Source organism: Phasianus colchicus, chromosome 1 (assembly GCF_987193195.1).
Source record: "Phasianus colchicus chromosome 1, bPhaCol1.hap1.1, whole genome shotgun sequence".
Taxonomy (NCBI): Eukaryota; Metazoa; Chordata; class Aves; order Galliformes; family Phasianidae; genus Phasianus; species Phasianus colchicus.
The window spans coordinates 82,734,270-82,761,125 of NC_143436.1; the positions used below are offsets into that span (position 1 = coordinate 82,734,270).

The 26,856-nt window shown below is 43.7% G+C and overlaps 2 protein-coding genes across 4 annotated transcripts in view; one reads left to right on the forward strand and one right to left on the reverse strand.

Annotated features, from left to right (window-relative positions):
* The window catches only part of CHD1L (chromodomain helicase DNA binding protein 1 like), a 22,031-nt gene extending 12,759 nt beyond the window's left edge, over positions 1-9,272 (reverse strand). Inside the window, exons 1-10 of one of the 3 annotated variants that reach the window (XM_090150338.1) lie at positions 9,076-9,148; positions 8,619-8,697; positions 7,707-7,819; positions 6,870-6,976; positions 5,621-5,735; positions 4,201-4,232; positions 3,212-3,293; positions 1,791-1,953; positions 1,337-1,492; positions 172-264 (exon numbers count right to left, since the gene is read on the reverse strand). In XM_090150338.1, coding sequence (XP_090006464.1) covers positions 172-264; positions 1,337-1,492; positions 1,791-1,953; positions 3,212-3,293; positions 4,201-4,232; positions 5,621-5,735; positions 6,870-6,976; positions 7,707-7,730 — 772 coding nt within the window. In that variant the 5' untranslated portion in view covers positions 7,731-7,819; positions 8,619-8,697; positions 9,076-9,148. Of the gene's footprint in view, positions 1-171; positions 265-1,336; positions 1,493-1,790; positions 1,954-3,211; positions 3,294-4,200; positions 4,233-5,620; positions 5,736-6,869; positions 6,977-7,706; positions 7,820-8,618; positions 8,771-9,075 lie in introns of those variants that run through there. The other 2 variants (XM_031613145.2, XM_031613144.2) reach the window with 2 other exon arrangements.
* Positions 8,788-25,928, forward strand: LOC116242324 (uncharacterized). The gene is made up of 20 exons (XM_090150349.1): positions 8,788-9,006; positions 9,096-9,152; positions 11,153-11,190; positions 12,349-12,489; positions 14,682-14,744; positions 15,781-15,901; positions 16,304-16,396; positions 17,386-17,546; positions 18,646-18,731; positions 18,942-19,025; positions 20,070-20,132; positions 20,261-20,338; positions 20,431-20,519; positions 21,237-21,273; positions 22,516-22,664; positions 23,116-23,178; positions 23,509-23,584; positions 24,145-24,229; positions 24,413-24,500; positions 25,038-25,928. The coding sequence occupies exons 1-20, from the start codon at positions 8,851-8,853 to the stop codon at positions 25,146-25,148; spliced, it is 1,839 nt and encodes a 612-aa protein (XP_090006475.1). The 5' UTR covers positions 8,788-8,850; the 3' UTR covers positions 25,149-25,928.
* Positions 25,929-26,856: the final 928 nt, after the last annotated feature.

The window sequence follows — 26,856 nt, forward strand, 5'->3', positions numbered from 1 at the left end:
ACAAGTCCCTACTTTCATCATCACTGATGAACTGTCCTGTGTTGGAACTGGTCACAATTCCAGCTGATGCAATATTGTTTACTACTTGCCCCTACTAAGCAATTATTTAAATTTAAAAAAAAAGCATACAGAAAAAAAAATTCTATTTTGAAAGAGAGAATGTTGTCTTACCATTGAAAAGGTATGGGTGGGCAACACACTTCCGAAGCTGTATTAAGACATTCTGAAGTGTAACCTTCCTTCCTGTTCCACCTTCAAATGCATCTGGAACAAAGTGCACAGAAAAAAGAACTGAGCAGAAAAGCCCATGCTTCACCAATGGTGTGACTGAGAATGCATAAGTACTGCTTTGCACTGCTTCAGCATTGAAGTAACTTTTTGCACATCATTTTTGTATTTGATTTTCCATCCCAAGACTAATACACCTGTTTTCGTGAGCCAAATAAAATTTCCCTCACTTTTCTTTTTCTTTTTTTGAGAGAGAGAGCCTTTACTACTTTGCCTTGTCAAAACCTCTGGAATTTTCTCAGCTCCTTGGAAAGAGTCAATGACATTTTTATAAATGTGTATTATAGATCTAGAAATCAACAAAACTAATTTGTTACAGTTCATTTGAACTTTCCAAGAATAAAACTAAAAGTGTAATACAACACAGTAAAGATCTCCTGGGTAACTAGGAAGTTAAGAAAAGATGCATATTTCTGGGGGCAAAACAAAGACGTGGACATTGCTGACTCTAGAAGAAGATTGAGCTTTCATGGTGATGATGCAAAGCATGGTGGCTTCCTGATGCAGCAGGCATTAGCACTAGAACATAGTTATTGTCCCCCCAAGTTACAGTTTCCCTACAACACAAAAGCACTGACAAACCACCTGTGATATATAGAAATGAAAAAGGAGGATTTCAGAAAACAAAATACATTCTCTTTCATCCCTCTGGATGCTCTGTTACAGTTAATTCATACATGAAGTGCCAAGGAGTGAGCTGTTAGGATAAGGATCTGTGGCTGCCTGTGGTTTCCTAAGGCACTCAAATCTACATCCAGCAGGTTTTAATTTGCTATGTGAGATTTAAACTACTACTGGAAAATTTGTAGACACATAGAATTTCCTGTACAACCTTTTTTGTTTGAACACAAAGAATGGACAGGAGCTGGCTTACTTGTTCACGAGATTTTTAATTACAAGCTGATCCAAAGCAGATTCTTGAAGCTGTCCCTCCTCAGCTCTGAGAGAGACCTGCTCTAGATTCATACATCTCTTCCTCTATCACAGGCTAAAATAATGAATCAAGCAGCCCAAAAATCAACCAGTAGAATTCAAATGCCTCAGTTACCTAGATCTTTTGTCAGAATAGCTTTGTAGTACTTCCTCTGCAGAGCTGACATTCCATGGTACAAAACCACTTCCACCTTTTTTGGAAGGTCTGCAGTCACCTCGGATTTGACTCTTCGAAGCAAAAATGGTTGCAGAAGATTGTGCAATTCTTTGGCTATTCAGAAGCAAGATACAACAAATTATCAATGAAGCATAAGGTATTTATACAGTATCTTTACAACTATACTTTCAAAAATAAATGTATAAAGGAATCTTAATGAAATTATCCTAGCCCAGTTTTACAGAGAAAGCAGAAGAGTTGCACACCTAAAGTACTTAACAGCTACTAACTGTAGCTACTTAACTTAACAGCTACTTAACTAAGATAAATAATCATTACTTATACAATGTGCCTACCTCCAGTCAACATAACAGCTGGTCCTGATTCAATTACAGCATCAGTTGTTACTTACCTGGCTCACTCTCCTTTTCAACTGCTTGGTAATACTCAACAAACTCTTTCACTTGTTTTCTAGGAAAAATATCAGGTTCAATAAAGCTGAGTAAGGAGTACAGTTCTTGGAGGTTGTTCTGGATTGGAGTGCCTGTGAGTAGTAGGCTGAAACCTACTGGGAGCTGAAAGAATCAACAGCAAAACAAAATGATGAGGAGAGAGCATTTGAAATGAAAAGTTACTTAATGTACAGCTCCACCCACTTCCCTCTTATGCTATACCTAAAGATGACAGGTGACATAGAAATGCTTGCAGAATACTGCAAATGCCAGCCAAAACCATATTACATATGGTATGGTGTGACTCTCAAACAGCCCTACCAAACTTAGGCTGGTACTAATGCAAAGAAGACAGCATAAGCAAAATAAGAACAAAATGCAAAAACAAAATTAGAATTCCCAGATCCAATACTGCATACTCACTGTTATGACAGACAACTAGAAAATGCTACTGAAATAGGACAGTGAAATGAAATTGCTAATGATCACATTCCATTTCTACTTTCTGATCTACTCTGACAATCACAGTGACATTATCTGGTCCGTGCTGCATATAGCAATCCCTGGAAAGGGACTTGGGAATAGGGCTACTGTTGAAAAAAAACACAAGTCTTTTCTCAAGAAAATACATCAGGAGAGCTAAGGTGAATCTCTGCTATCTCTTTTCAACTTCAACTGAATCTTCTAAATGATTCCAGAACTGAGCTTTTCAGGAATCTATTTTTTTAATGTACATTTAGACGCATTGCAGCTCATCATTGCTGATGCCAGTCCAGATGTAATGTCCATGTTTTACTGCGGGCACAAGAAGTGCACCCTTTGCAGAGGCATTCATTTCATTCCCAAGAAAGTAAGGACATTTTCTTATCCCAAGGGAAGCTGGAGCAATTCTAGTAATTTCAATAAACAAGGGTGGCTCTATTAAGTGAGACAACGGAAATCAACAGTTCATGACCCAGGGTCCTATAAATTAAGCAAGGATTCCTTCACCCTCCCAGGTCTGGAGATACCCTCTTTGTCACTTTATACAGTGTTACATTGGTCAGATTTCTAACACTTGAGTAATACAGCTGTGCTTCAGTGCTACATTCAGTTTCTTTACATTTTTCAATTTCTCAAATTGCTCCAGTAACTCAAGTACAAACATGAGCCAAAATGAGAGACAAGCTCCAAATACTGCCCAGCTCCACACAAGGCCAGAACAATAGGCCCTTATCACTCTGCCACTAACTATGTGTATCTGTTCAACAATTCTGATGGAAATGATGGAAGCTGGTTGTGGCCCAGGGTTAATAAGAATACAATACAAAGAAATAAACAGAACACCTGTGTCCTATAGTGAAAAGTTTTCATACAGTAAAAGATAGCTGGTATATTTTACCTCAATAAGTGTTTCGTAAAGCAGAGAGTTCTGATTTTTCAGTCTGTGAGCTTCATCTACAACCAAGGCAGCCCAGTCAAAACTGTGAACAAACAACACAGCATCTCCAATTACTTGCAGAGAAATCACTACTGCCAATGCAAAAACACTGAAATAAATGATGGCTTTGTTTGGCTGAACTCAAGAGGCTCCCACTCCATGAACCACAGGCAAGCATCACAAATGTGGTGCAAGAGTGGGAGGAATTCACAAGTACAGGTTTTCAAGAGCCAATACTGCTTCTTAAGTACAGCCTAAAATCAAAACTAAGTACGTTCATTTGAATTTGCTGTTTCTCTCTCCACCTCCGTTTCTGTGGGAAAAATTATGCAAGTACAGGTTAGTCAAACATTCAAGGAGATCTATCATGTGGAAAAAGACATGAAATTAGGCCCTTACACCCATGCAAAAACCCAGCAACGATGACGTGATTGCAGAGGTGTTACAAACCTTTTGCAAATCATCCAAGAGTGGAACTTCAGCTCAGTCCACGCACCATCACATTGTATAGGCTGCAGAATTACTTGCTGCTTACTAGATCCACCAGATTTAATACAAACTCTTTTCAGCACTCAGTACTCATTTCTGCTAACTGTGAGGATTTCAAGTCCCACATTACAGAGTGACTTCCACACAGTTCTGGCTGATGGATAGGCAAATAGGGGAGAGCATGACCCTCCAGCTTTTCTTACCCACACACCTTTCTTCTCAGTGGAATACAAGGGCTAGAATCACATGCATCTATATTTTCCCCATTGCTCTGTTCACATATATCTTAAGTGATATTAAGGACTCTACACTGAAAGATGGTAAAGGAATCTGATCATAATTGAAAAATACCTTTGGCTCTTGTAAAACGTGGAGTCTTGCACACAGATAAACATACATTTCAGAAATCTCTGACAGACTTGCAGAATTAAATTAAAATAATAATAATAACCTGTACTCACAATTTGAGAAATGCTGCATCTTTCAGACAAATCTGCAGCGAAAGAAAACAAACTGTTACACACAGTTCAAAAGAGAGCATCTTTCTGTCTAATTGCAAACCATGGTGAAATAGTGCAGAATTGGAGTGAAGTCAGTTACCATGGAAAGTAACATAACAGATAATGTAACCACAAGCTTTAGCAACTCTTCAATTTTAATGCTGCTCTGGCAAAGCATCAGTAGTAAAATCTCAGAGAATTCATAGAAATTTTCAGACAAGTCTGTAACGTTTGTTCATATCATTCACACTCTCTAAGAAATACCATGCACCTTCAGCATTTACAATCTTTTTGACTCTAAGCAAACACACGCTTCAGTGGATTAATCTGACATGCTAATATCCTAAAGTGCTCACATTATTTGTCCAACTTTGGATTCGAGGAAGAAGAGAAACTGGGTCAATTGGTAAGCCTTAAGAAGCACAGAATTTTATCATCAGAACAACAGAGATGAGAAAAATACTAGCTAAGTCAGTATCTCCGTGTGATTGATTGTTTTGTCGGCATTGCTTTAGCATGAGCACCTCCATTTATCACATTCAGGACAAGGTTTATCACTACACTCCTGCTTGTGCATTGTGGAAAAAGATGCGGGTTCAGAGTGATCGGCACAGGTCATGGCTCCTAGAGGAAGGAAATGGTAGAATACTTGGTAAAGCAAAGGGGCAAAAGGAAAAGGAGATCAAGCAGGGAAAAAAAAAGAAGCTGCAAGAAGCTTTCTCATTTAATTTCAAATTGGTTTGTTTGTTAAGAGGCTGTTAAAATAAAATCAAAGTGCTGATACAAAGTAACACCTGAGTGGAAATGAGTCATAAGACAAAGCTGGAAGCTTTTTTCCACTCAACATAACTAAGCACCTGGCCGTGCGGAACCCAAAGCAGTGATCAAGGAAGCAATCCTACTGGTTCTCTGTAAAGCACTGACTGGATCCAGCCCCAGATTCCATCAGTTTTAATATAAACCTCACCATTTTACAGTTCAGTTTTGGCTGAGGAGGGCATGCAAAAGAGGTACAGACACAAGCAAGCTCTTTCAAACTGTTCCTGCAGTGACCAATTAATAGAATCTTAATAAACATCACACATGTACATTTTCCATTAAATACATAAGATCTGTAAGGTAACAGAAAGGCAATGAAAATGCCATGTAGCATCAGTTAAAGATGTTTCTGATTTTGATTTGTTTATTCAAAGTGTGATACAGCTGTGTGGTAAAGCTAGGGTTATATCAGATTATCTTCAGGACACAAAAACTGCAGCAAGTTAGATGAGCAAGATGAGCACTGAGGAACGTTAGAGTACAGCAAGCAAGAGCTGAAGCATAGTGTACAGAGAAATGGAAAAGGCAAGGAAAAACCTGAGCCCTCTTTTCAAGTAGGTACCTCATATGTTGTTAAGAGCACATGGAAGTGAGATTGCTCTTTCAGGTGCTGCTGCAGTTCGGATCGCTCTTCCTTGTTGCCAATGTATGTCACAAAGGAGAGACTTGGAGCAAACCTGTCGTCAAGAGAAAGACAGCAAGAGAAAGATAGCACCTTGTTCTCCTGGAAGCTGGATCTTAGCTCTTGAATCTATCTCCTTCCTGGTTAACTTGCAGCACAGCTTGGCACCTGAGCTGCTGGTTCTGGTTTGGACAAATGCCGTATAAATTGGTTTCTCCTAGATCTCAAAGCTCAACACAGATGATGGAAAACTAATCAAATGGTCCTTCTGCTATTCAAAACTGAAAAAGCTCATGAAAAGCAAGTGATTCTCTGGCTGGGAGCAAAGAATTGGTCCAGAGGTAGCTAGTACAGGTAAACAATGTCTGCAGCAAATAGTTCCAAGACAGGGCTCCAAAAATCTAGCCCTCATAGTGAAGGCAGATAAAATCAATTCCATGGAAGAAGAGTTGGAACCATAAAGTTCTTCCTCACTTAATCCCACTACCAATGCCTGCCTATTGTTCCAACATAGCTGTTCATTACTGAAGTTTACCATATTAAGTCATACAAAGATGCACATTTTTCCAGCTATTCCAGCTGCTCATTTATCCAAATTAGGCCAGATCATTTCAAAATCTAACCTCAATAATTTTTGTTTTTGACACAGCATTGCTCAACAACCACACAGAAATACAGCTGTTCTAATCTACAACTTTCAGCCACTCCTCTTAAAAGCAATGTTTGGGCTCAAGCCTAAAAACATACAGATTCTGGGCATAGCAAACGTGCCATCAGCCCAGATGCTGTACCACAGTGAATATGGGTTGCATGCATGGATGTAAGGTATTTTAGATGCATGTGTGAGCAGGCCAAAAAACACACTATTCAGCTTGGGTCTTACCTTTCATCATTCAGAATCCTGGCTGTCTTCAGCAGAATTTGCCTAAGAAAGGCTGAGCATGGGGGGTTAGAAAACAACAACACAAAGCTTGTGGGTGTGTATCTACTGACAGTCATTCAACGCTGTAAGTTGGATGAACACATGGATATCACAGCACTGTATAGGCTATGCATTAACTGCAAGCAGCATATACATCAATTTGTTGTTTTTCAAAGGAAGAAAACTGCTGGACTGAGTATATTTGAAGCGAGTCTTTGTAACTCATCATTCAAGACTATAACGAGTCAGATAGTTGCTTAAACTTACCTCTCCAGTTCCTCCTTCCAGTTGCTCAGAACAGACAGAGGACAAAGAATCAGGGATCTCTCCTTGTTTGTTAATTTTTTTGTCAAATAAAGAAGAAGTGAAATAGTCTAGAAGGCAATGAAAAAAAGTTTTTTTTTTTATAACAAGAAAATTCCTGAACTTGCATAAACTGTCCCCTTGAGGTTTGTAGCTGATTTCCCACAAATTCTCCAACACAAATCAGAGCTAAGAGAATACCAAAGGAGATCCATCATCAGTGACATAAAAGCTTACATCCTAAAACATTACCTCAACATCTATAGCCCTTTTCCAAAGACATTTCTCCAACAGACACAAAGATCTACCACACATCACTTTCTAAAGCTGCCAGTTCATTATTTAAGACTCGTCTGAAACCAAACCACGATCATCATTCACTCCAACAAAACTGAATCCCATTTAAAAAATAAAATTAAAAAAAAAAACTGAAAAATATCTGTGTGTACTCCACTTTAATTCACATGGAGACAGATAAAAAATCATCTTACTGCAGGTGCATCAAAATGACAGCACTGGCTCCATAACTCGTTAACTAGTTAACATTATTTGTAAACTACTATGAATTACGTATTCATATGTCTGTGTAAAATGATGACTTATATTTTTACAACCTTCCTCAAACTTTTTTGGAGGAGGATTTAGCAGAGGTTTTACATGATTAAGGAACAAAAAGAGCTCTCTCTTATGAGTAAGGACTTCACCATGTGGCTGCTTACATGTTTAGGGGGCTTTTTTCATTCTGTGGGAAGCCTGAGCTAAAAAAGTTAGGCAAAAGTCATTTTTCAGAAGATGACACACCTGACAAGTCTTCCCAAGACCCATCTCGTCACCCAGGATACAGCCATGCTGGACTTGGTAGCACTGTACCAGCCAGTTTACACCATCTAATTGATATGGACGAAGCTTAATGCCTGTGGATAAAAGCAATCTGTTAATATCACATAGCCATTCAATACACTGTATGCACTGTTACAGCTGGAAGCCACCAGAAGCAGGTCTTGCACAGGTCTGACCTTCCAACCAGCTGCATTACAGCAAAAGGAGCCAGGTTTTCAGCAGGAGCAGTTAGGAGCAGAAACACTGCTGTTACAGCAAACCGATTACATCAAACCATATTCAGGAACTTCTATGCACAAAAATGCCCCCAAGTCATTACAAAGGCCTATATATGGAGTCAAATGTGATACTCAGGCTGCCACTCTGTGTTCCTGACAGACAGCTTGAATTCAGAGGAGATTCAGGTTAGATATCAGGAGGAAGTTTTTCACACAGAGGTGGTGACACACTGGAACAGGTTGCCCAAGGAGGCTGTGGATGCCCCATCCCTGGAGGCATTCAAGGCCAGGCTGGATGTGGCTCTGGGCAGCCTGGTCTGCTGGTTGGCGACCCTGCACATAGCAGGGGGTTGGAACTAGATGATCTTTGTGGTCCTTTTCAACTCGGGCCATTCTATGATGGCCTGGCCTTGAGTGCCTCCAGGGATGGGGCATCCACAACAGCTCAGCAAACCAAGATACTGCTCTGAGGATCGAACGGAAAAGGCAAAGTGACTGAAAGAGGCAGGAAGGATTGTAAGAAGCAACGAGCCTAAGGCATAACATTTGCTGTGGCAGTGATAGCCGCTGTTGAACAGGCCCGGTGCCACTCGTCGTACCGGCCGCAGGGGAGCACGCGGGATCGGTGCGTATCCCCGGCACCGAGCGCACTGACCTGTCAGCCCCCAGCGGGACAAGTCCTCCTCCTTCACGCCCAGCCCTCCCGCCCGAGCTCTGCCGGCGCGGTGCAGCGCCTGAAAGAAGCGGGACATGGCGGGCAGCGCTCGCCGCGCGGGAAACCTTCCGATCCCGCCCCGCGGGGGGCCGGCAGCGGGCGGGCCGAAGCCGAGCACCGCCCCGCCCGCCATAGCGGATTGCCGGCTCCGGGTTCGGCTGGAAACGACGCGATGGAGCTGGCGTTGCTGTTGGTGCTCGGCGCGCTGCTGCCCGCCGCCGCCGCCCTGTACCTGTGCTGCGTGCGGCGGCACACGGGCAGCGCGGCCGCCACGCTGCACCGTCGGGAGCCGGGCCGAGCCGCAGCCTCTCGCCCGCTGCGGGACGCCGTGAGCGCGGGGTGGGGTGGACGGGGCGGTGGGCTGCGGGGAGCCGCGGGGAGCGGGCCCGGCGCTCACCTATCGCCTCCTCTCTGCAGTGGGCCCCGAGGCTGTGCGGCTTCTGGCTGCGGCTCTTCGTGCACGCGGCTAACACGGTGAGCGGGCGCGGGCACAAGATGTCCGCCGCGGGGGGACGGGACGGGACGGGACGGGACGGGCTGTGCGGGACCCCGCGGGCACGGGGGAATTGGGATCGCTCAGCCCCTCTGACTGGGGCTCTCACAGCTGTCCTCAGCGGGGTTCGGACTGCTTTGGGGTTTGTCTGTGCTCGGAGGGCTGCTGAGGAGGAGGGCTGTGGAGCAGGTGCAGCTGCAGCCGCGCGTGTGGGAGTGTCTGCTTCCCTTTGTGGGGGCTGCTGGTGTCGGTTTCTGTAGTGGCTGGCTTTGGGTCTGCTGTGCTCTGCCTCTCGTTTTGGGGTTGTACGCACTCTTATCTTGCTGTGCGACCTTTCCTGGAGCTGGGAGCGATGTGAGCTTACCTCGTGAGGGGTTTTGTGCATGGCTGTAATGACCGGAACGGCTTTCAGTTCTTTGCTTTGTGGATGTGTCTGGTGTGTGACCCTGGGCTTATTTCCTTTCCTGTCATCCTCCTTAGATGGAGACATAACTAAACGATCTTTAAGGTCCCCTCCAACCTATGCCATTCTGTGATGGCCTGGGCTCCTGCACTTCCAGGGCTTGGGACAGAGTGGCTGGAAAGCTGCGTGGAGGTAAAGGACCTGGGGGTGTTGGTCAGTGCTTGGATGAACATGAGACAGCAGTATGCCCAGGTGGTCTAGAAGGCCAATGGCATCCTGGCTGATATCAGAAACAGTGCATCCAGCAGGAGCTGGGAGGTGATTGTCCCCCATGTTCAGCCCTGGTAAAGCCGCATCTCAAGTACTGTGATCAGTTCTGGGCCCCTTGCTACAAGAAAGACATCAAGGCCCCAGAGTGTGTTCAGAGAAAGGCAACAAAGCTGGTGAAGGGTCTGGAGTGCAAGTCTTTTGGGGAGCGGCTGAGGGAGATGGGATTGTTCAGTCTGGAGAAGAGGATGCTCGGGGGAGACCTTATTGTTCACTACAACTACCTGAAGGGAGACTGCAGTGAAGGGGCTTAAGCTTCTTCTCCCATTTAACAGCAATAGAACGAGAGAGAGCGGTCTCAGGTTGCAGCAGGGAAGGTTCAGGTTGGATATTAGGAAATGTCTTATCAGCAAGAGTGGTGAGGCATTGGCACAGGCTGCCCAGGGAGGTGGAGTCGCTGTACCTGGAGATGTAGGTAGATGTGACACTGAGGAACATGTTCTAGAGCAATCACAGGCATGAGTTGATGACTGTACTCAGTAATCTAATTGGTCTTTCCAGCTTTTATGATTCTATGACTCCCAATCTCACTCAGGATTTTACTGTTGCATTGCATGTAGGTTAGGAGCAATGCCTTTTCAAATAGAAACTAATTCTTACGCAATATGTGAAGCAATATATCACTTCATGTATGTAGCAGTGGGAGCCTTACTTCAGAATCGCGCTGGGAGCTGGGGCTGCACTCCTTTCACGTGTTTTGGAAGCTGATTCTTGGGCTATTATAACAAGCTAGCACAAGGCTGATCTCCCTGGGACTGCTGGTATTGCTACACTGGGAACCGTGGTGTACAGAGATTGCTTTTAGCTGCCTGCTACCTACATTTCTTATGCTTTTCCAAGTTGACTCAGTTTACTTCAGGAAAGATGTTAACAGAGAGATAAATGAAATGATAATAAGCTTCTACCTTATCCAATGTTTGCATAATGCTCTGGGCACTGGTGGGAGCTGTGTAGATGCCTCTTAACAGTGCTGCAGCCTGCAACTGCAGGCTTTCTGGAGCTGAGTCAGGGAAGAAAAAATGAATGTTCCTGCAGGATAGCCAGGAGAATACAGTCTTTATGATTCTATAAATGTGCATGAGGTGGGAAAAGCATTTCAGATCAATTCTGTGGCCTGAAATACAAGTGTGTGCTCTGCAGGGTGCTTGGAGACTGCAGCAATTGTGAATGTATTTAGCATTCCTTGTCTCATGAGAAAGATGCCCTCATCAAAGCTATTGCAAATCAATGTTTCTGCTTACCTTCTTCTAGGCTTTTGGACAGATCTTGTTATTGCCGCTCTTACTAAGGTAAGGGGGGAGTTTTATCTCCTCCGAGATTGTTCCCTATTAGAAGTTACCTGAAATGACCTTTTTAAAGAGGGAAGTCTCATAATAATGAAGAGTAAGATTATTTCAGAGTTTGCTTACTAGATTTTTTAACTGCTCTGGTTTTTGTGACCCTTTACCAGAGGAAATTAACCATTTTCCACACTCAAGCAGGCTCATAGAAGGTTGTCTCTTTGCTCTTCAATGCTCTTGCTGAAGAGCAGTCTTTCTTTCAAAGCTTGAGGATGTGAAAATATGCAGTGTTCACCACCAGCAGTGGTGAAATTGTAGTATTGGGAAAATGAGACCAGATACGAAACTCAGAGTTTTTAATGTGCTCTTTTAAAAGAGATTCATCATTTATGAATAACCTTCTGTTGCGCTTATGTTTTTCCTTAGAAACTGAGCTTTCATGTGTGTGTTGCACTATGAAGTGCCAGGAACCTCAAGCTCACTCTTGACATGCATACATTGCCTGCAGTTGGGTGATCACCTGTGCAGATTCCAGCATACTAAACATGCTTGGTTCCCCAGAATTTTTACTTTGGGTATGGGCTTCTTAAGTAAAGGAAACCCAGACAACTATCACAGCTGTTATGCAGAAGGTCATTTCTTAACATCTATGATAGGACCTGGATTTCCTTATTTCATTGCATTACTCCAAGCCCTGAATCTGTGCTGATCCAATTCCCATTACATTTGGTTGCAAACAAACTGTGTTGAGACAGGTCATGGATTAATTCTGAAGAGTTGCCTGCTTTAGCAGGCTTAGTGCTTGAATGTATGGCTTATGTTACTTTCTTCTCTTCTCCTTTCCTGACTTTTTTGGTCTGTGGGTGATATATCTGATTAGAATGAATGGGAAAACTTTTACCAGTTCTTTCCCAGCTTGGGTTTATGGAGGCTGGCTGGCTTTATGTCAAAAGGTGGGAGGCTCTGTTAAGCAAGCGGGATAGATTTGGTGCTGCCTTCAGCAAGGCTTTAGAAAGGTGTGAAAGATTATTTTGTAACTGTTGCAACTCCCTGCTGTGGGAGCAGACTGCTACAACAAAATGTTCTTGGGTAAAATTCACTTGCAACAGTATGGAAAAATTAGTCATGGAGGAGCTTGCATCTTCTAGCACTCTTTCTCTCTTGCAGGCTGAACAACTTCTCCCTCATGCGTTCTCTTGACATTCATGAAGATCCCACGTTTATCCCAGAGGTTGCTGCAGAGGTTACGGAAGACAAATCTGAGACTGAAAGCACTTTGGATATCATCAAGCAGCTGATAGATACAAGGTAAATGTGGGTTGGTTAAGAGTGGAAGAACTCGCAACAGGCTTCACGGTATTAGGAAGAAACAGTGATTGTGAGTCATCTGGATTAAAATCTCTTTCCATGACCACAGAATTTGACAAAACAAATAGTGCTGTCAGATCTCTCCTTTTGTAATTCATAAATTACGAGTAGTTAACATGCAGTATTAACTAGCTAGCTAGCTTCAGGCAGACTGCTTTGCTCTGGTTGCACTATTGAAGTAGATACACTTAGTGGCTGGCTACTTGATGCATACGTCCCTTACGTGCATTTACAGGTGTGCTGTTTCTTACCTGCAATGTATTTCAAAGAGAAAACAGATTGCTGGGAGGAGAGAAGAAACTAAGGTACAAAGCAAACAGTTCACAAGAAATCAGGTTTTGTTACTTAGGTTGCTTGGAGAATGGATTATTTAGTTTCTTAATTGCAGCCTGTGCTTGATTAAACCCCATCACATTAGGGATGAAATGTTACCAGGACATCCCATTTCTATCCAGAATCTGATACTGAGGTGAAGGCAGCAGGACTGCTATGAATGCTTTCCCCATCTGGTTTTGTTCTTAGCTGTGGGTCTGTCTAATAGTTACTGAAGATGTCTGTGTGCTTTACCAGTGTCTCAGGGAGTAGGTTCTTTGCATATGTCTGAGTTTTTAGCAAGACAAAGTTTGTTTCCTGCTTGAGTTGTTAAGTTAGAGCAAGGGAAATCATTCGGTTCCTTCATTGTAGAGGGAAGGATATGTTTCCTGCAGGCATTGGTCAAGGTGAGTGCAGTCTTCTGGTTCTTATGTCCTCAGCTCTAACAATGGTATATTGAGTACTACAGGGCAGGATACTTGAATCTAACCTCTTCCCTGCGGAGCGCATGATGAGAGCCATGCACTGTCCTGGTCCAGGGTATGGCTTCTGAGTTGGGTGATCATATGGGGAAACTACAGGAATAGTAATTGTAGCCAGTTGTTTTAATCATTCTGTGTTCGTCAAACTGTGATGAGAAATGGATCTATTTGTCGAAAGTCAGAGCTACTGACTTAGTTTTTAAGCAGTTTGATGTGAATTCCAATGTGTGCTGCATAGCAACTCTTCCCAATCCCACACCAGACACTGGATGTGCTGCTGGCTATGTTGCCAATGGACAGACTCAGCACCAAGGTCAGAGATACCATCTTAAAGAAGCGTGTTTATCTTTATTTACGTTTAAAGGTGAAATGATACAAGAATAAAACAGAACATGTAATGCACCTAACCATTACTACATAAGATTGACTGCAGTGATGAAGAACTAGAGTGATTGAGAAAGATGCATCGTCAGTTGCCTTAATACTTTACCATCATCCAGATCCACAGTTGCTGGGGAGCCCTGTTTGTAGCGAGGATTTGGAGAGCCTTTCCCAGCAACTGGGAGGTCCTACACTGTGTGTCCACTTGTAGATGAGATCTCCAACCTTGCTGCAAGAGGGTCCAGCTTTTATATTGTTGAATAAGCACATTTATATGACAGTTAGGCGGAAACATCTGGTTTCATTCTCCCTTTTTGGATTCCATCTCAAGGCTGGCCAGGGCTCAAGGAGAAACCAAGGAAGTTTGTGTACTAGTAAACTTTGACACTATGCTTCTAAAGAAGGAAAGGTTAATACATTCTCATAATGCTTTATCTAAGCTACATCTCTTGCTAATGAGACATTTTGTTCAAGATGCATGTTTTGCTAATGGTTGGATACTGATGATATGTAACTCTGGGTTGTGAGATTCATCTAGAGGTCAACTTTGGTTGAAGGCCTGCTGTTCAGGCCTTAATGCTTCACTGTCTCCGAATCAAACTTGGGATAGAGGTCTTGGAAGCAGGTTTATGGGTATATTCTAGCTATTCTGTTATGCTCCAGTGGTGAATAGCAAATATAAACCTGGAATAAATTTTGAAGAGTCTAAGGACTGCTTTATTGCAGTAGAAATGTGAAACAACTAAAACGTATCAACAAGTCTGACCACTTATTGCTGTGGCACCTTTAATGTACTGTGTGTATTGAATGTGTGCAAGAAGTGTGAACTAAAATGCTTAGGCTTGCAGTCCCAACAATGACCTGGGAGTGAGCAATTCCCAGCCTGCATTGAACAGAAAGTCTGAACAGAGGTGACCTTGACATTTCAAAGTTCCCCTTTCAATCCTTTCTTCGCAGGCCTGATTCTGCCAGCCATGGGTTTAGCTTCAAAGGGATCAAAGACTATCTGGACTGCTACCGGTGAGTGAAATTATAGCCTGGGAGCAACTTGTCTCTCATGTTCCCCAGCTGCGAGCTGCTGCTGTTCCACAAGCTCTCAGGCGTCTCCTTGTTAGAATTGTCCTTGAGGTACCACTCTTTAGTGTAATTCTTTGCAGTCCTTTCCCTCAGATAGAATAACGAAGAAAAGCCAACAGGGGAGTTGGCATAGCTCTTAAAAAGCCTGCAAGGTTATTCAAATACTGTTTGTCTTGGCCATCTATATCTGGGAGAGATTTCTACATACCTTGATGCCCAAATGAGTGAGGAGGTGAGAAAGGTTCATATGGATGAAGCAAGTTGCACATACTGTAGACCTCTGCAGAGCCCCTTAATTCCCTAGCTGCTTGTGTTCTTGAGAACAGCGTGACTGGTTTTACCCAGTCAACGTGCCCAGCTCAGAAGGAGCTGGAAGTGTATCACTGACTCCGAGGTTCTGTAACCTGTTGGCTGCTGGGTAACTCATGGCTGCCTTTGGAATGAGTGCCATATCTGGAGCACATAAATAAATCCTGCCGTGTTCCTGACATGTGTTCCACAGGGGTCACCCCTTTCAGTGAGCTGTGACGCTGGAGCAAATGGCTGGCACTGCAGTGTGGTGTTATAGATCCATTCTAACTAGGCTTTTGTGCCAGCCAGAGGCAGATCTGGCCTCTTCTTTTAGCTCACAGTACTGGCAGTTTCATAGCCTTAGGCTTTCTGAAGCTTGAGGGCGATCTGTAAATGCTGTCAGCTTTCTTGCCCTATTTTTCCTAGTTTCAGGAATATCTGGGTAAGTCTCCTGTCTCCTGCTCCTACTCTGAGGGCTGGGAGAGTGCTGTGTAGGCAAGTACTCCTTTAGGGAAGGATATCTCCTGTCCTGATGCAATCATATGGAAATCATCACCACACACATATTATCACATATTTAATGATTACAACTGTGACAGCTGCCTTCTTGCTACATAATAGACAAACCCTTTGCATGGATATGGTGTGTGGAGGGTCTTATAATGAGGTCCCAACTTTTGTCCTGTAGGAGTGGGAAGCTGACGCCATCTCAAGTAGCAAAGAACATCATTGCTGTGCTGGAGGACTGCGACAAATCCACAACCCCACTCAGAGCAATAGTGCAATGGGACCGGGAGCAAATAATGCTGGTAATGTCTGTTAGGAAAGAAGCCTCTGCCACCACAAGAGCAGTAGGAAGGGCAGAGGTTCTTCTGATCTGTTTCACAGAAAAATATGTACATTTTTGCTTCTTTCTGTAAAGGACTACAGAAAGTTTGCTTCCTTTCCTGCAAAAAGAGGGAGCATTAAGGCGATTTGTTTCCTACTGGACAACTGTTTTTCTATTTTTAAACCAGAATTTTTGTGCTTATGTGGCATCTGTCAGCATGGATTCTTCCAAGCAGTATTTTCCCACCAGCATACAGTGGAAAAAGAAAACTTATGTAGTTCAGCTTGTCAGAAACCTGGCAAAGCTATCTGTGGTATTTGTTATTAAACCTGTAATGACTTGCAGTTCAACTCTGTCATATACATTTTCTTTCTCTGTGTAGATGGCCAAGGCCTCCACTGCTCGTTACAGGAATAAATGTCCCCTGTCTTACCTGGATGGCATCCCAGTGTGCCTGAAAGAAGAGTTCAAAGTGGTGAGTTTCCTTGTCTAGCTGTCAGCTCATGCTGTAAGAGATCAAGCAGGAGAGCTTATTGCAACAAGTTTTTAAAGCCATCTCTTCAGCAGAAACCTGTATTTGTAATATAAGAGGTAGATGAGCATAGTAAACAGGATTAACAAGTTTTGCCAAGTGAAGACAGATCCTGAGTATGACAGACGTTTTCCTTATCTTGTACAAATCTCTGTATTCCATGTGGAGTAGAGAGTGGTGGTGGGAAGCAGTCCCTCTTCTGATGAAATGAGTGTGTTCAAAAGCATCTGTAGCAGTGGGCGTAACTGCCTGGGCTTCTCTGGCACTGATTCTAGCATAGCCTCCATCTCTCGTTGCCATAAAGGACATACTTATAGCAGAAATGTGAAAGTTACACTGAAAGTCTCCACCCACGGTGGGCTTTGCCTGGCAACTATTAAATACTCCTGGCAGTGCCATTAAACTGTCATGGACTCTGGAGAGACCTATCGCTTAATTGTCGGGGAGAGTACTTAGCACACCCTGAAGTTGAGTCCATCTGGTATTTTGGCATCCATGTAATCTCGGTGCCTTGCTTCAAAGCACTGCAGTTTTGAAACATTGCAGCTCCTTCCACAAAAAGTGGAAAATAGAGTTCCTGCGTGCTGTGGGGGCAGGGTTCACTGTTCTGTGTCCTGTGAGCATAGCAATTACATTGCTGTAGAGAGATGGACTTTTCTGTCCATCTGTTTGTCTCTGCTCCTCTGTATTGTAGTATTAAAAGGACTCCTTTGCACATGAGAATGACCCAACAGTGAAGAGTTAAGGATCTCTTATAACAGGAAATGACACAGGACAAGATGAAGAGCAAGGCTTCCTGGTCCTGACTTAACTCAGTGGGTTCTAATGTCTGGAATTGGTTGTGGAGTTGAAATGTGCACGTGAAGTACACGCTAGTGCCTGCCCACCTTTCTGGGGTTTTATGATTAATAATGAGGTGTTTTCTTGCTAAGGTACCCTACTATCACCGAGTAGGAACAGTGTACCTTGGAACAGAGCCTGAAACAGAAGATGCCACTGTGGCCAAGAAGCTGCGAGAGGCTGGAGCTGTGATTATTGGGGTCTCAAACATGCATGAACTAGGGACTGGAACAACCGGATGCAACCCTAATAGGTAAAAATCCCCTCCTTCTCTCTGCTCTAGGCTCTAGAAAGACCTACAAGTCTGTCCAGAACTGACAGGGAAGGGTACAAAAATAGGGCAAGCATGAAAGAGTAAAACTGACTGAAACACCTCATGCACGGAGAACCATGTGGATCTGAAAACCTAGCACTGAAGATTTGAGGCTCAGAGTAGCTGTGGAAGCCTGAAGACTCCTGAAACCAAAGGCAGGAGAGGATCCAAGTCGTTCTGGGTAAAGAGTTGGCTTTGCATGGCCTTATGTGACTTTGAAGGTATGAATCATAGATGTTTACAGGATGAACCGTAGACAGAAACAATGACAGAAAACAATAGAGACCTCATGCACAGTCACAAAAATGGCCAAGAACTATGAGAAAAGGTACAATCAGCTTAAGAGAAACTTACTGTTTTAATTTCCTAACTAAAACAAGCTCTCTGTAATTTGCTTTACTTTTGTGAATTTTCCAGCTATAGCAGGCTGAGAAGTGCTCTGTCAGAGCAATGGTTCTCACAGCTCTTGTAAGCTGTCTGCAGATCCACACTTTATCAATGTGCAGCTGGATGGAAGTGGGGCTCTCCCACAGCTACAACAAAATGCATGAGCATTTTCTCCCTGTGTGTGGTCTGCTGCCCCAGCTGGATACCCAGCCACTGGGCAGGACTCTGGTGCCTCAGGACTGTGGTCAGACTGAAGATTTTTGGAATAAAAGGCAGAGCTGGGAACACCAACTTGCTTGTGGTTCTGTAAGAACTGGTGGTCAATGACTGCTCCATGTTCTGGCATTACATAATGCACTGTGGTATGCAGTAATGGAACAATGTAGTCACAACCAGAAGAGGTGGAACAGCATCTTTTCTGTTGCTTTGAATCTCTTCCTTTTGTATAGGCTGCTAATGATATTGATTGCACTCTGAGCCAGAATTATTTTTCTGTCTCATTTTGTAGGGACATAGCACTACCTGGGTTTCTTTACTGGTATTTCTCTACTAAGAGATTTGAATCCCTGAGCTATGTTTCTGGATCTTTTTCTGCCCTGTAGTATACTCAGTGCTTCCTAGGAAATGTTTCACCACTATTTGTCTGCCCCAGGTACCACAAGATCCCTAGGAATCCCTACAAGCCCAACCATTTCACAGGTGGGAGCTCCAGTGGGTCGGCAGCAGCTGTAGCAGCAGGTAGGTGTTTCTAAACTGAGCCAGAGGGTGGTGGGAGGCAAGTCCAGAATATCAGGTGTTTAGATTTCATGAAGGGGTTAGAAGCTGGAGGGAAAGTCCTAGATAAACAGAGAGCTCTGTCTGCTGTCGTGGCTACAGGTGGTGGTAGAATGGAAGGGGCATAACATTTGTCTCTCTGATCACAGGCCAATGCTTGTTTTGTTTTTGTAGGTCTCTGCCCCGTGGCTATTGGCACAGATGGAGGCGGCTCTGTGAGGATTCCTTCTTCATTCTGTGGTGTGGTGGGGCTGAAAGGTAGTGCCCTTTAATCTTGGTGGGTGTGTATGTCTTCTTTACTGTATCAGGGTGCCACAAACAAGACAGGCCCAATCCATTAATTCTTGCTATTTAAAATTCAACCAGAGAAACTCTGGAGCAGAGCATTCTGAGAGTCACATGGGTTAGACTGGCAAAATGACAGTAGTCTCTGTACTGACCATGGAACAGACATTAAGGAAAAACTAACTTCTGTACATTTATCAAATGCTAAGCAAAACTTGCATGCTTCTTTTCTTTCTATCCTCTCGTCCTTCTTGTTTTCCTCTCCTGGGAGATGTTAACAATGTAGTTGGGTATCTGTAGTGAGCTAGTGCAAAGCAGCTCCATCTATGATGGATTCCCATTATCCCAATTATATGGAGAGGTTGCTGCTCAGATTTGTGCCTAGTAAATTAGACGTGGTAATAGGCTTGTAGCAAACCAGCATGTAGCCATTCCCCCTTATCTCAGATGTACAAAAGTAGCAGTGCAGTTTTTACAGTAATAATTAACTCATTAAAGGGAATGGATCAAGGACATAAGAAGTGCACAGGACATTGTCTACAGTGTGGTAGGTGGCAAAGCAGGTGAAGCCATCATCACTCAGAAGAGAAGCTGATTTTTTGGAATGGTTTAGCATTCTGAAAGATCTCAGTTGCTCTGTGTGACCAGATACTCAACCATTACCCTGTTTTATTATCTTTCACACGTGGCCAGCTCTGTTATAATTCATCTGAGGAAGGTAACAATGATGACTAATGTGTGACTGGTCAGAAAATTGATAAGAACTTTGTTGCAGAGTACAGTCAGTGCTAGGCATGAAGTCTCACTGGTGAAGAGGTTGAAATCTTGCAGAGCATGGCATCTCTTCCTGTTGACAATTCTGCCTCTGCAAAAAAGAGTATTGAAAGATTGGAGCTCTGAAACAGTGGGTCTAAAAGTGGCTGGATTGGGTGCGTTACTTGCTGTCTCATCTGGGTGGACCTGGGTCTTACCAGTGAGTGCTCGTGTGTAGCTAACTGACCATTTCTTTTTCTCAAGGTACGTTTGGGCGGATCAGCGGTCATGGCAGCCTCCCACTCTCTTATTCCACAGTCAGCGTAGGTAAGAGAACTTGTGCTCCTTTTCTGGGACCTCCCTGTATGTTGCCACTGGGGAGGCAATCTGGGCCTACAAAAGAAGGATGCTGTTTACTCCTTGCCATGTTTTCATAACCACTGTCTCTTTTACAGGTCCTATCTGTACCTCAGTGGCAGATGCAGCCATTGTTTACAGTATTCTTGCTGAGCCAGATCCGCTCTATCCATATGGTAGGTGAGCCCACTCCCTCCCTGAAGCCAAGTGCTCTGCCTTCCTATGGGCATCCTAGATAAACAGAGGAACTCTTGTTTGTTCCCTGCAGGACTAAAGCAACCCAAAGCAACCCTGTCAGATATGTGTGCTCCTGACCTGAAAGGCTTAAAACTGGGAGTGGATTGGACGTTTTTTAAGGTGACTATTCTATCTCTTTCTTCCTGATGCTTTGCAGAATGAAGTTTTGTAGGAATTCAGTTCATTCAGTGTTCTCTTGCCTTTCATCGTTCTTATATTTAGTCCTATAATTGGAGGGAAATATAGGGTGAATGCACCCACTGAGATGACGTTTTCCTAAGGCAACCTTTTGAGTAGAAGCCTGTTGTAGGTAGGAAGAAAGGTAATGACTACATTTCATGGCAGTATGCTTTCTCATAGCACTGTTTCTATGTAAGTGATGCTTCTGAATTGATTCCAAAAGGGAATTAGTTTAAAAACAAATTAGGAAAATTACCATATCTGTTTGGTGACAGTGGAGTAGATACTGAATAGTATTTTATCATCTCCACGTAGAAACTGGTCACACAAGTTAATACTGCTTGGCAGTTGTAATACAGCTCCGCAAACATGCCCAGGATTTCTTCTCTTTGAGAAAAATAAGTTTGTTTTTGGCTTTGTCCCAGTGCAGAGAAATGTCCTCTCCTCTGGAAAAGGAGACTGTTCTTTTTCCATAGGGGGATGCCCTGCAAGTTATTCTCTTGGAACAGATGGACTAAGGCAGTTCAGGGGGGCTGTTTCCTTGCCATTAGAGACAGGAGTAAGGAAAACCTGAGGACCGAAGTTCTGTGAGCATGCTCACCAAGAAGAGGAAAGTTGTTACCCAAATCTGCTCAGTTCTTTCCTCTTGTTCTCTAGGCATGTGATGCAGAAATCCTGTCCGTCTGTGAGAAAGGTAAAGAGCAAATGTTTCCAAGTCTCTTAATTTGCCTAAAGTCATAGTGTCACTTGGTATTTCCTCTCGCGGATGCATTAATGAGATCTGGCCTGCTGTCCTTAAAGGCAGATGCTTAAAGAAGTCTGACTGGACAGGCAGCAGTAGCTTTGTACGAGGGAAGCCCTCCTGACTGCTGAGGGTTAAAAAGCTCAGCAGTTGCAGGCTTGTCAGGTTACAATGGAAGAATACAGTTCAGTGTGCTAAGCTTCTGTCTGTATAAAGACAGATCTGTGCACAGTAATAGTTACTCTGCAAGCTTTAAGGGTAAAAGACTTCTAAGGGAGGGACTTGTTTCACAAGGTTACATTCAGTGGGGAAGACAGCTAGGATTTTATGATGTATTTAGTCCTCTGATGTTTCCTTGAAATCAGCAAAATGCTGCCTTTGGGGTGGCTTTGTGAGATTTTAGACTGAGCAAAATTGAACATAGTGAGTTGGGGGAGAGACTGCAGTGCCTTGCATAATAGATGGCCTCTTGCGCACTGGAGCTGAGATAGCTCACAGTACTCAGGCTTTGTTTGCCTGAGTTCTCTTCAGCCTCCTTATTTCTAGCTCTTAAACCTCATGCTTCCACGTGTAGAGTTTTCTTAGGAGAGATGTACCGCAAATGTGGGGATTTTTGAAGATGCTGGAGTCAAAGAAAGAAGAGAGTTCTTTTTAATCTGCAGAAGATTCACTTTTTAGCAAAGTCCTGGTGTCTGACCTTGTTAAAGTGCATCAGGGTTTGGTGAACCTGTATTGTTGACCTGATCTCTGAGTATGCACAGCTTTCCTCTATCATTATAGTTCAGAAGATGCTTCGAATGGTTTCTCCTGATGCTAAATAACTGCTTCATGCTGATTGAATGCCAATCACATCAAGTTCTCAGCAGAGCATTATCATACTACCTTTACTGTCTGGGTTAACTGAAGGCTAAAGGGAGAAGGTGAACTTGCCCAAAATGTAGTTAGTTATTTAAGAATCTGTTCACAAGCCACTACCTCTGCCCTGCTGGAGCACTGAGATCTAGTTGGGCCAAAGATTTTTACCTATGAGAAGAGGTGGCAGCAGTCTGCATGCCATGTTATGCACTAAAAATCCTGCCTTGTAATGGCAAATGGGGTCTCTGACTTTGCAAGGGGAAGCATTTTCTCAGTCCCTCAGTGAAGTTTGGGGAGAAAACTCACAAGCTGTCTGTGCATTATATGTTCTGCACTCAGCTGTGGAGTACCTGCAGAATTTGGGAGCCAGCGTGGTTGAAGTATCTCTTCCAGAGATGGAGGAAGTGAAAATAGCCCATGCGATCTGCATTCTCAGTGAGATGAGGGACTTCCTGCAGCCTGACTTCAACAAACATTTCCAGGAAATGGTAAGTAATAGCTCCTTGGAGCAGTGGCAGTAGTTGTCATGGCTGATGCAGAACAAGTGTCTTGCACTGTTGAGAAACACGGGGCTCTTTTGCTTTCTCAATGAAAAACCACCTGCTGGATGACTTCTGATATCAGAGAGTAGACCTGGAAGAGAACTCCTGGGCTATTGCACTCAGTTTCTTGCTATTGTTGACTGAGCACACCTGAGCCCCTTCAAATTGATATGTGCAAGGTGAGACTCTTCCAGTCAGCATGGAAGGCTGTTAAAGCATGCAGAGGTCTGCACTACAGCTCCTAGGTAGACACTTAGGCATGATGGCAGGCTGATGAAGGTGGGAAAGGTGGTGGGGAAAGAGAGTCGGGAAGCTGCTGTCTTCATGCTTACCTAAGGCTAGAATATATGATTAACAAGCCTGGTGCAAGGAGAGCTGTGACTATTTTCTCTTTCAGAATTTGGAGACTCGGGCTAGCCTGGCTTTGGGTTCCCAGTTCACCGCTCTGGATTATATTACGGTGAGAACATACTGTCATGAAGGCTGAAGGGGAGGCAATGAAATTGCAGAAGTGGGATAGATGTTTCTCTTAAGCTCTCTGTACACATGGGAAGGCAGCACTCAGCTGTGGGGAAAAAAAGGGAATGATTTTTGCAGCAAGGGTGGGCAAAATGGTGGGGCATCGCCGAGAATGTGACACCTGGGCTGATGTACTGCATGTTGATTCCAAAATGCAGCAAGTGTTCTTTTTTGCAAAGAGATGGGCTCACGTGGGCAGAGGCAGTTGCCTTTGGAGATGAGCCTCGTGAACCAAGATAGCCTAGTCAGACAATAATCTCTCTGCTTGCAGGCAAATCGACAGAGAACTCGCAGCATGAGGTTTTTGCAAGAGATCTTCACCACTGTGAACTGCATACTTACACCAGGTATTGGCATTCTTGGCCAATGAGCTGCTCCCCGTTGAGAACAGTCACTCCATTAGCTCTTCCTCTCCAGTTTAAAGGGTGTAACTTTTGTGCAAGGACTTCTTCGTGCCTCGTAGCTCTGATAGAAAATGGGGCCTGGTTAGAATGACTGCTGTGTATTTCTATGCTTGCTGCCTGTATCTAAGGCAGTCACAAAACTCCCTTCGGGTTTTTGGAACAGAAGGTGCAGAGTCAGCAGTTACACAGGAGAGACAAGACATCTACCTACATACATAGAAATAGAAAACTGACTGCTAAATTCATAAATCCCAGCGACTTGATTGTGTTCTGGGGGGAAGGAGTTTGCATTAGTAATTTAGATGAAAAATGGCATTAAGGAACTGTACTGTTTCTTGGTGACTGCCTGCAAACTGACTCTTTCTTTGCTCTTCAAGCACCAGATTAGGTTGCCCAGTAAAGCTGTAGAACCTTCATCCTCAACGCTGACCCTCCTTGAGCTGGAGGGTTGGACAAGATGACTTCTAGAGTTCCCTTCCAACCATTCTGTGATTCCTCCACAGCTACTGCTTCCACTGCCCCGAGAATCCACGAATCTGACCTCCTGACTGGGAGCAGCAATATTTCATTCACAATGATGTCTATGAGGTAAGATTTGCTGCTTGCACTTCGCAAACAAAAAATTGGGCAACAGCTGTAGACTAGGTGTACAAACTCAAGGAGTTCAGACTGTAGAGTAGGGGAAGATCAATCCTAGCTGCTTCTCCTCCAAAATAGGCTGACTTTGCTTCTGCCCCAGGGCAGGAGTGCTGATGACAGCTCTTCCCCCAGGTTCATGCAGCTTGGTAACTTCACTGGGATTCCAGGCCTCGTTGTTCCTATTGGTTATTCTACTGCTGGGCTTCCAATTGGCTTCCAGGTAAGCAGTGGCTGTTGTGAATGTTGGGTCACAAAATCCCCAGCTGCCTCTGCCCTGAACCCCTATAACCAAGTTATTGGTTGCAGCATACTTGAGGAGTTGCCAGGTACTATTAAGGAATTTTTAACTTCTCGGTGAGGAGATTTGCCTCAAAGAGTAACTCACTTCTGAATGCCAGATGGACTCTTCAGGCATCTGGAGATAGGTTTCTCCTTGCCCACTGGTATCAGTACCCATTATTTGTCACTGACACTTTACCAAACTCAGACATAAGGAAAAGAGAGTAATTTAGGTTCTTTGTTACTCTTTCCCTCTTAAAATAGGTCTAATGTAATTTGAAGTATGCTTTAATAAAGTCACTGAGCTCCCTTTTTCCCAAATAGAGCCGTGCCATACTTGCTAGGGTAAAAGGGAGAAGCATGTGTCGTCTTGGTGCTGCTGGGAAGTAATTTTGGCCATGTTTTCCTGGGCTTTAAGCACTGTATGTGACGATGTTACTTTTTTTTTTCTCTTTTTTCTGTCTCCCTCTTCTTGCAGGTCATGGCAAAGTGGTGGGATGAAGCTGTTCTTCTGAGGATTGGCCTGAAGCTAGAGCAGTTTCGTCACCAGACCAAAAAACCAACCATTCATTATGACATCCTTGAATGATTAAGATGGGGAATGAGTCTTTTTTTTCCTGTTGTCTGACCTGGCCAAATACTAGAGTGGACTTGTTTTCAGTGTTTAACTGAATGAGGTTTAGCAGCAGACCCATGGGAGAAATGAGGAGAAACACTTTCCAAAGCAGGTGTTGCTGCTTAGCAGACATCAGTTCTGCTCTCTGTTCATTCTTGGATGGTCCAGCTCATAGTGAGGAGACCAACTGTTCTAGCTTGTTCCTCACTGTGTTTCTGCCAACAGGGGAACCTGCAAGTATCTTCTGCAACCTTTTTCCACGTCAGGGTCCCATGTAAAGATGGGAAACAGCTGCGGCTACACGGCTGTGTGTAGAAAGCCAGACTCTAAACCTTAAACCTCTCCTCCTGCTGCTGAATTAAACAAGGGTACTGTTTTGAGAGAGAGTGGGACAGTTTCCCTTGAAATAGCATGCCTAGCTTCCATAGAATAAGGAAGATCCTAACACATCTGCACTAACGGAAGAGTGTGTTAAGCCCCTTAGTTAAGATAGTCTCTCATGGCAAAATGGAAGGCATGTAGGTATGGAAATATTACTGTTTTTCTCCCTTGTGCTGCAAGCAGTGTAAAGTCAGTCTGACTTGTCCAGAGGATGAATGTGTTCACTGCATGAGCAGTCTTACCCACCTACAACCTTACATGCAAGGGGAGGAAAACTCAGAGCATGACCATTGATCAATTCTGTGACCTGAAGCCTTTGTTTAGGGGTTTGGGCCCTCTGTTGCATTGTTGATAAACATCTGCTTTCCCTGAGCTTTGAGAGCCTCTTCTTTCCCACTAGTTGCCTAAGCAATAAGTCTTCTACCATATAGGAGTCCCAGCGGAAGACACTATCTGGTAATGCCATAAAATAGCTCTTCAAGAGCCAGCTATTTTGAGCAGGTGCAATTTGTGTTACTGAGCTGCCACAAGATTAGACCCTGGGTGCAGGAAACGAGTTGCATGAAGCCACAGTGCAGCACAGAGCCAACCTCCTTTTGTCACAGATGCCTGATTACTTCTGGAAGTAATCAAGGGAAAAAAAAAAAAATGAGCATGTGTTACATAAAGTAACACATCACAGCAAGAACAGCTGGAGAAGGCTCTACTTGTACAGGAGCAGGCCCTAAAGTCACACTACTGTTGCAGCGAAAGTCCGCATCTTGTGTCTTGCTTGCACCACTGTAGCCACATTAAAGATTAGAGAAGACCTAAGAGTATTCCAAAATGAACCTAAATGCTTAGCTTTAGTTAGCTCATGGTTAATGCTTAGATGTGTCTTGTTTCCCACCTCACCAACTATCGAAGAGAAATTGGGCTTCTGATTTGGCTGTGGGAGAAGCTGTGTTAGTAAGAATTCAGTATTTTGTTCCCATCTCTTAGCTAGGAAGGAAAGAAGGAACTGAAAGTAGCTGCAGTTTATCCCGAACTCAGTACAGTTGGTTTTGTTTTTAATTATACATATCCATTCTTAAAACAGAGGTAGCACTTTACTAATGCTTAAAGGTTTCAGTCAAATAGTATCTGAATGGAAGAATGCTGTACTACCCTCTTCATAAATACTTGAGTTAAAGCATCAAGATCAGCTGCTACTAGCATCCACAGTTAATTAATGATGGTTGATCGTGTCTTTCATCTTCAAATCCTTTATGATACTGCCATAAACATTACTTCATTAGATTCTATTGCAGTTCAACTTTAT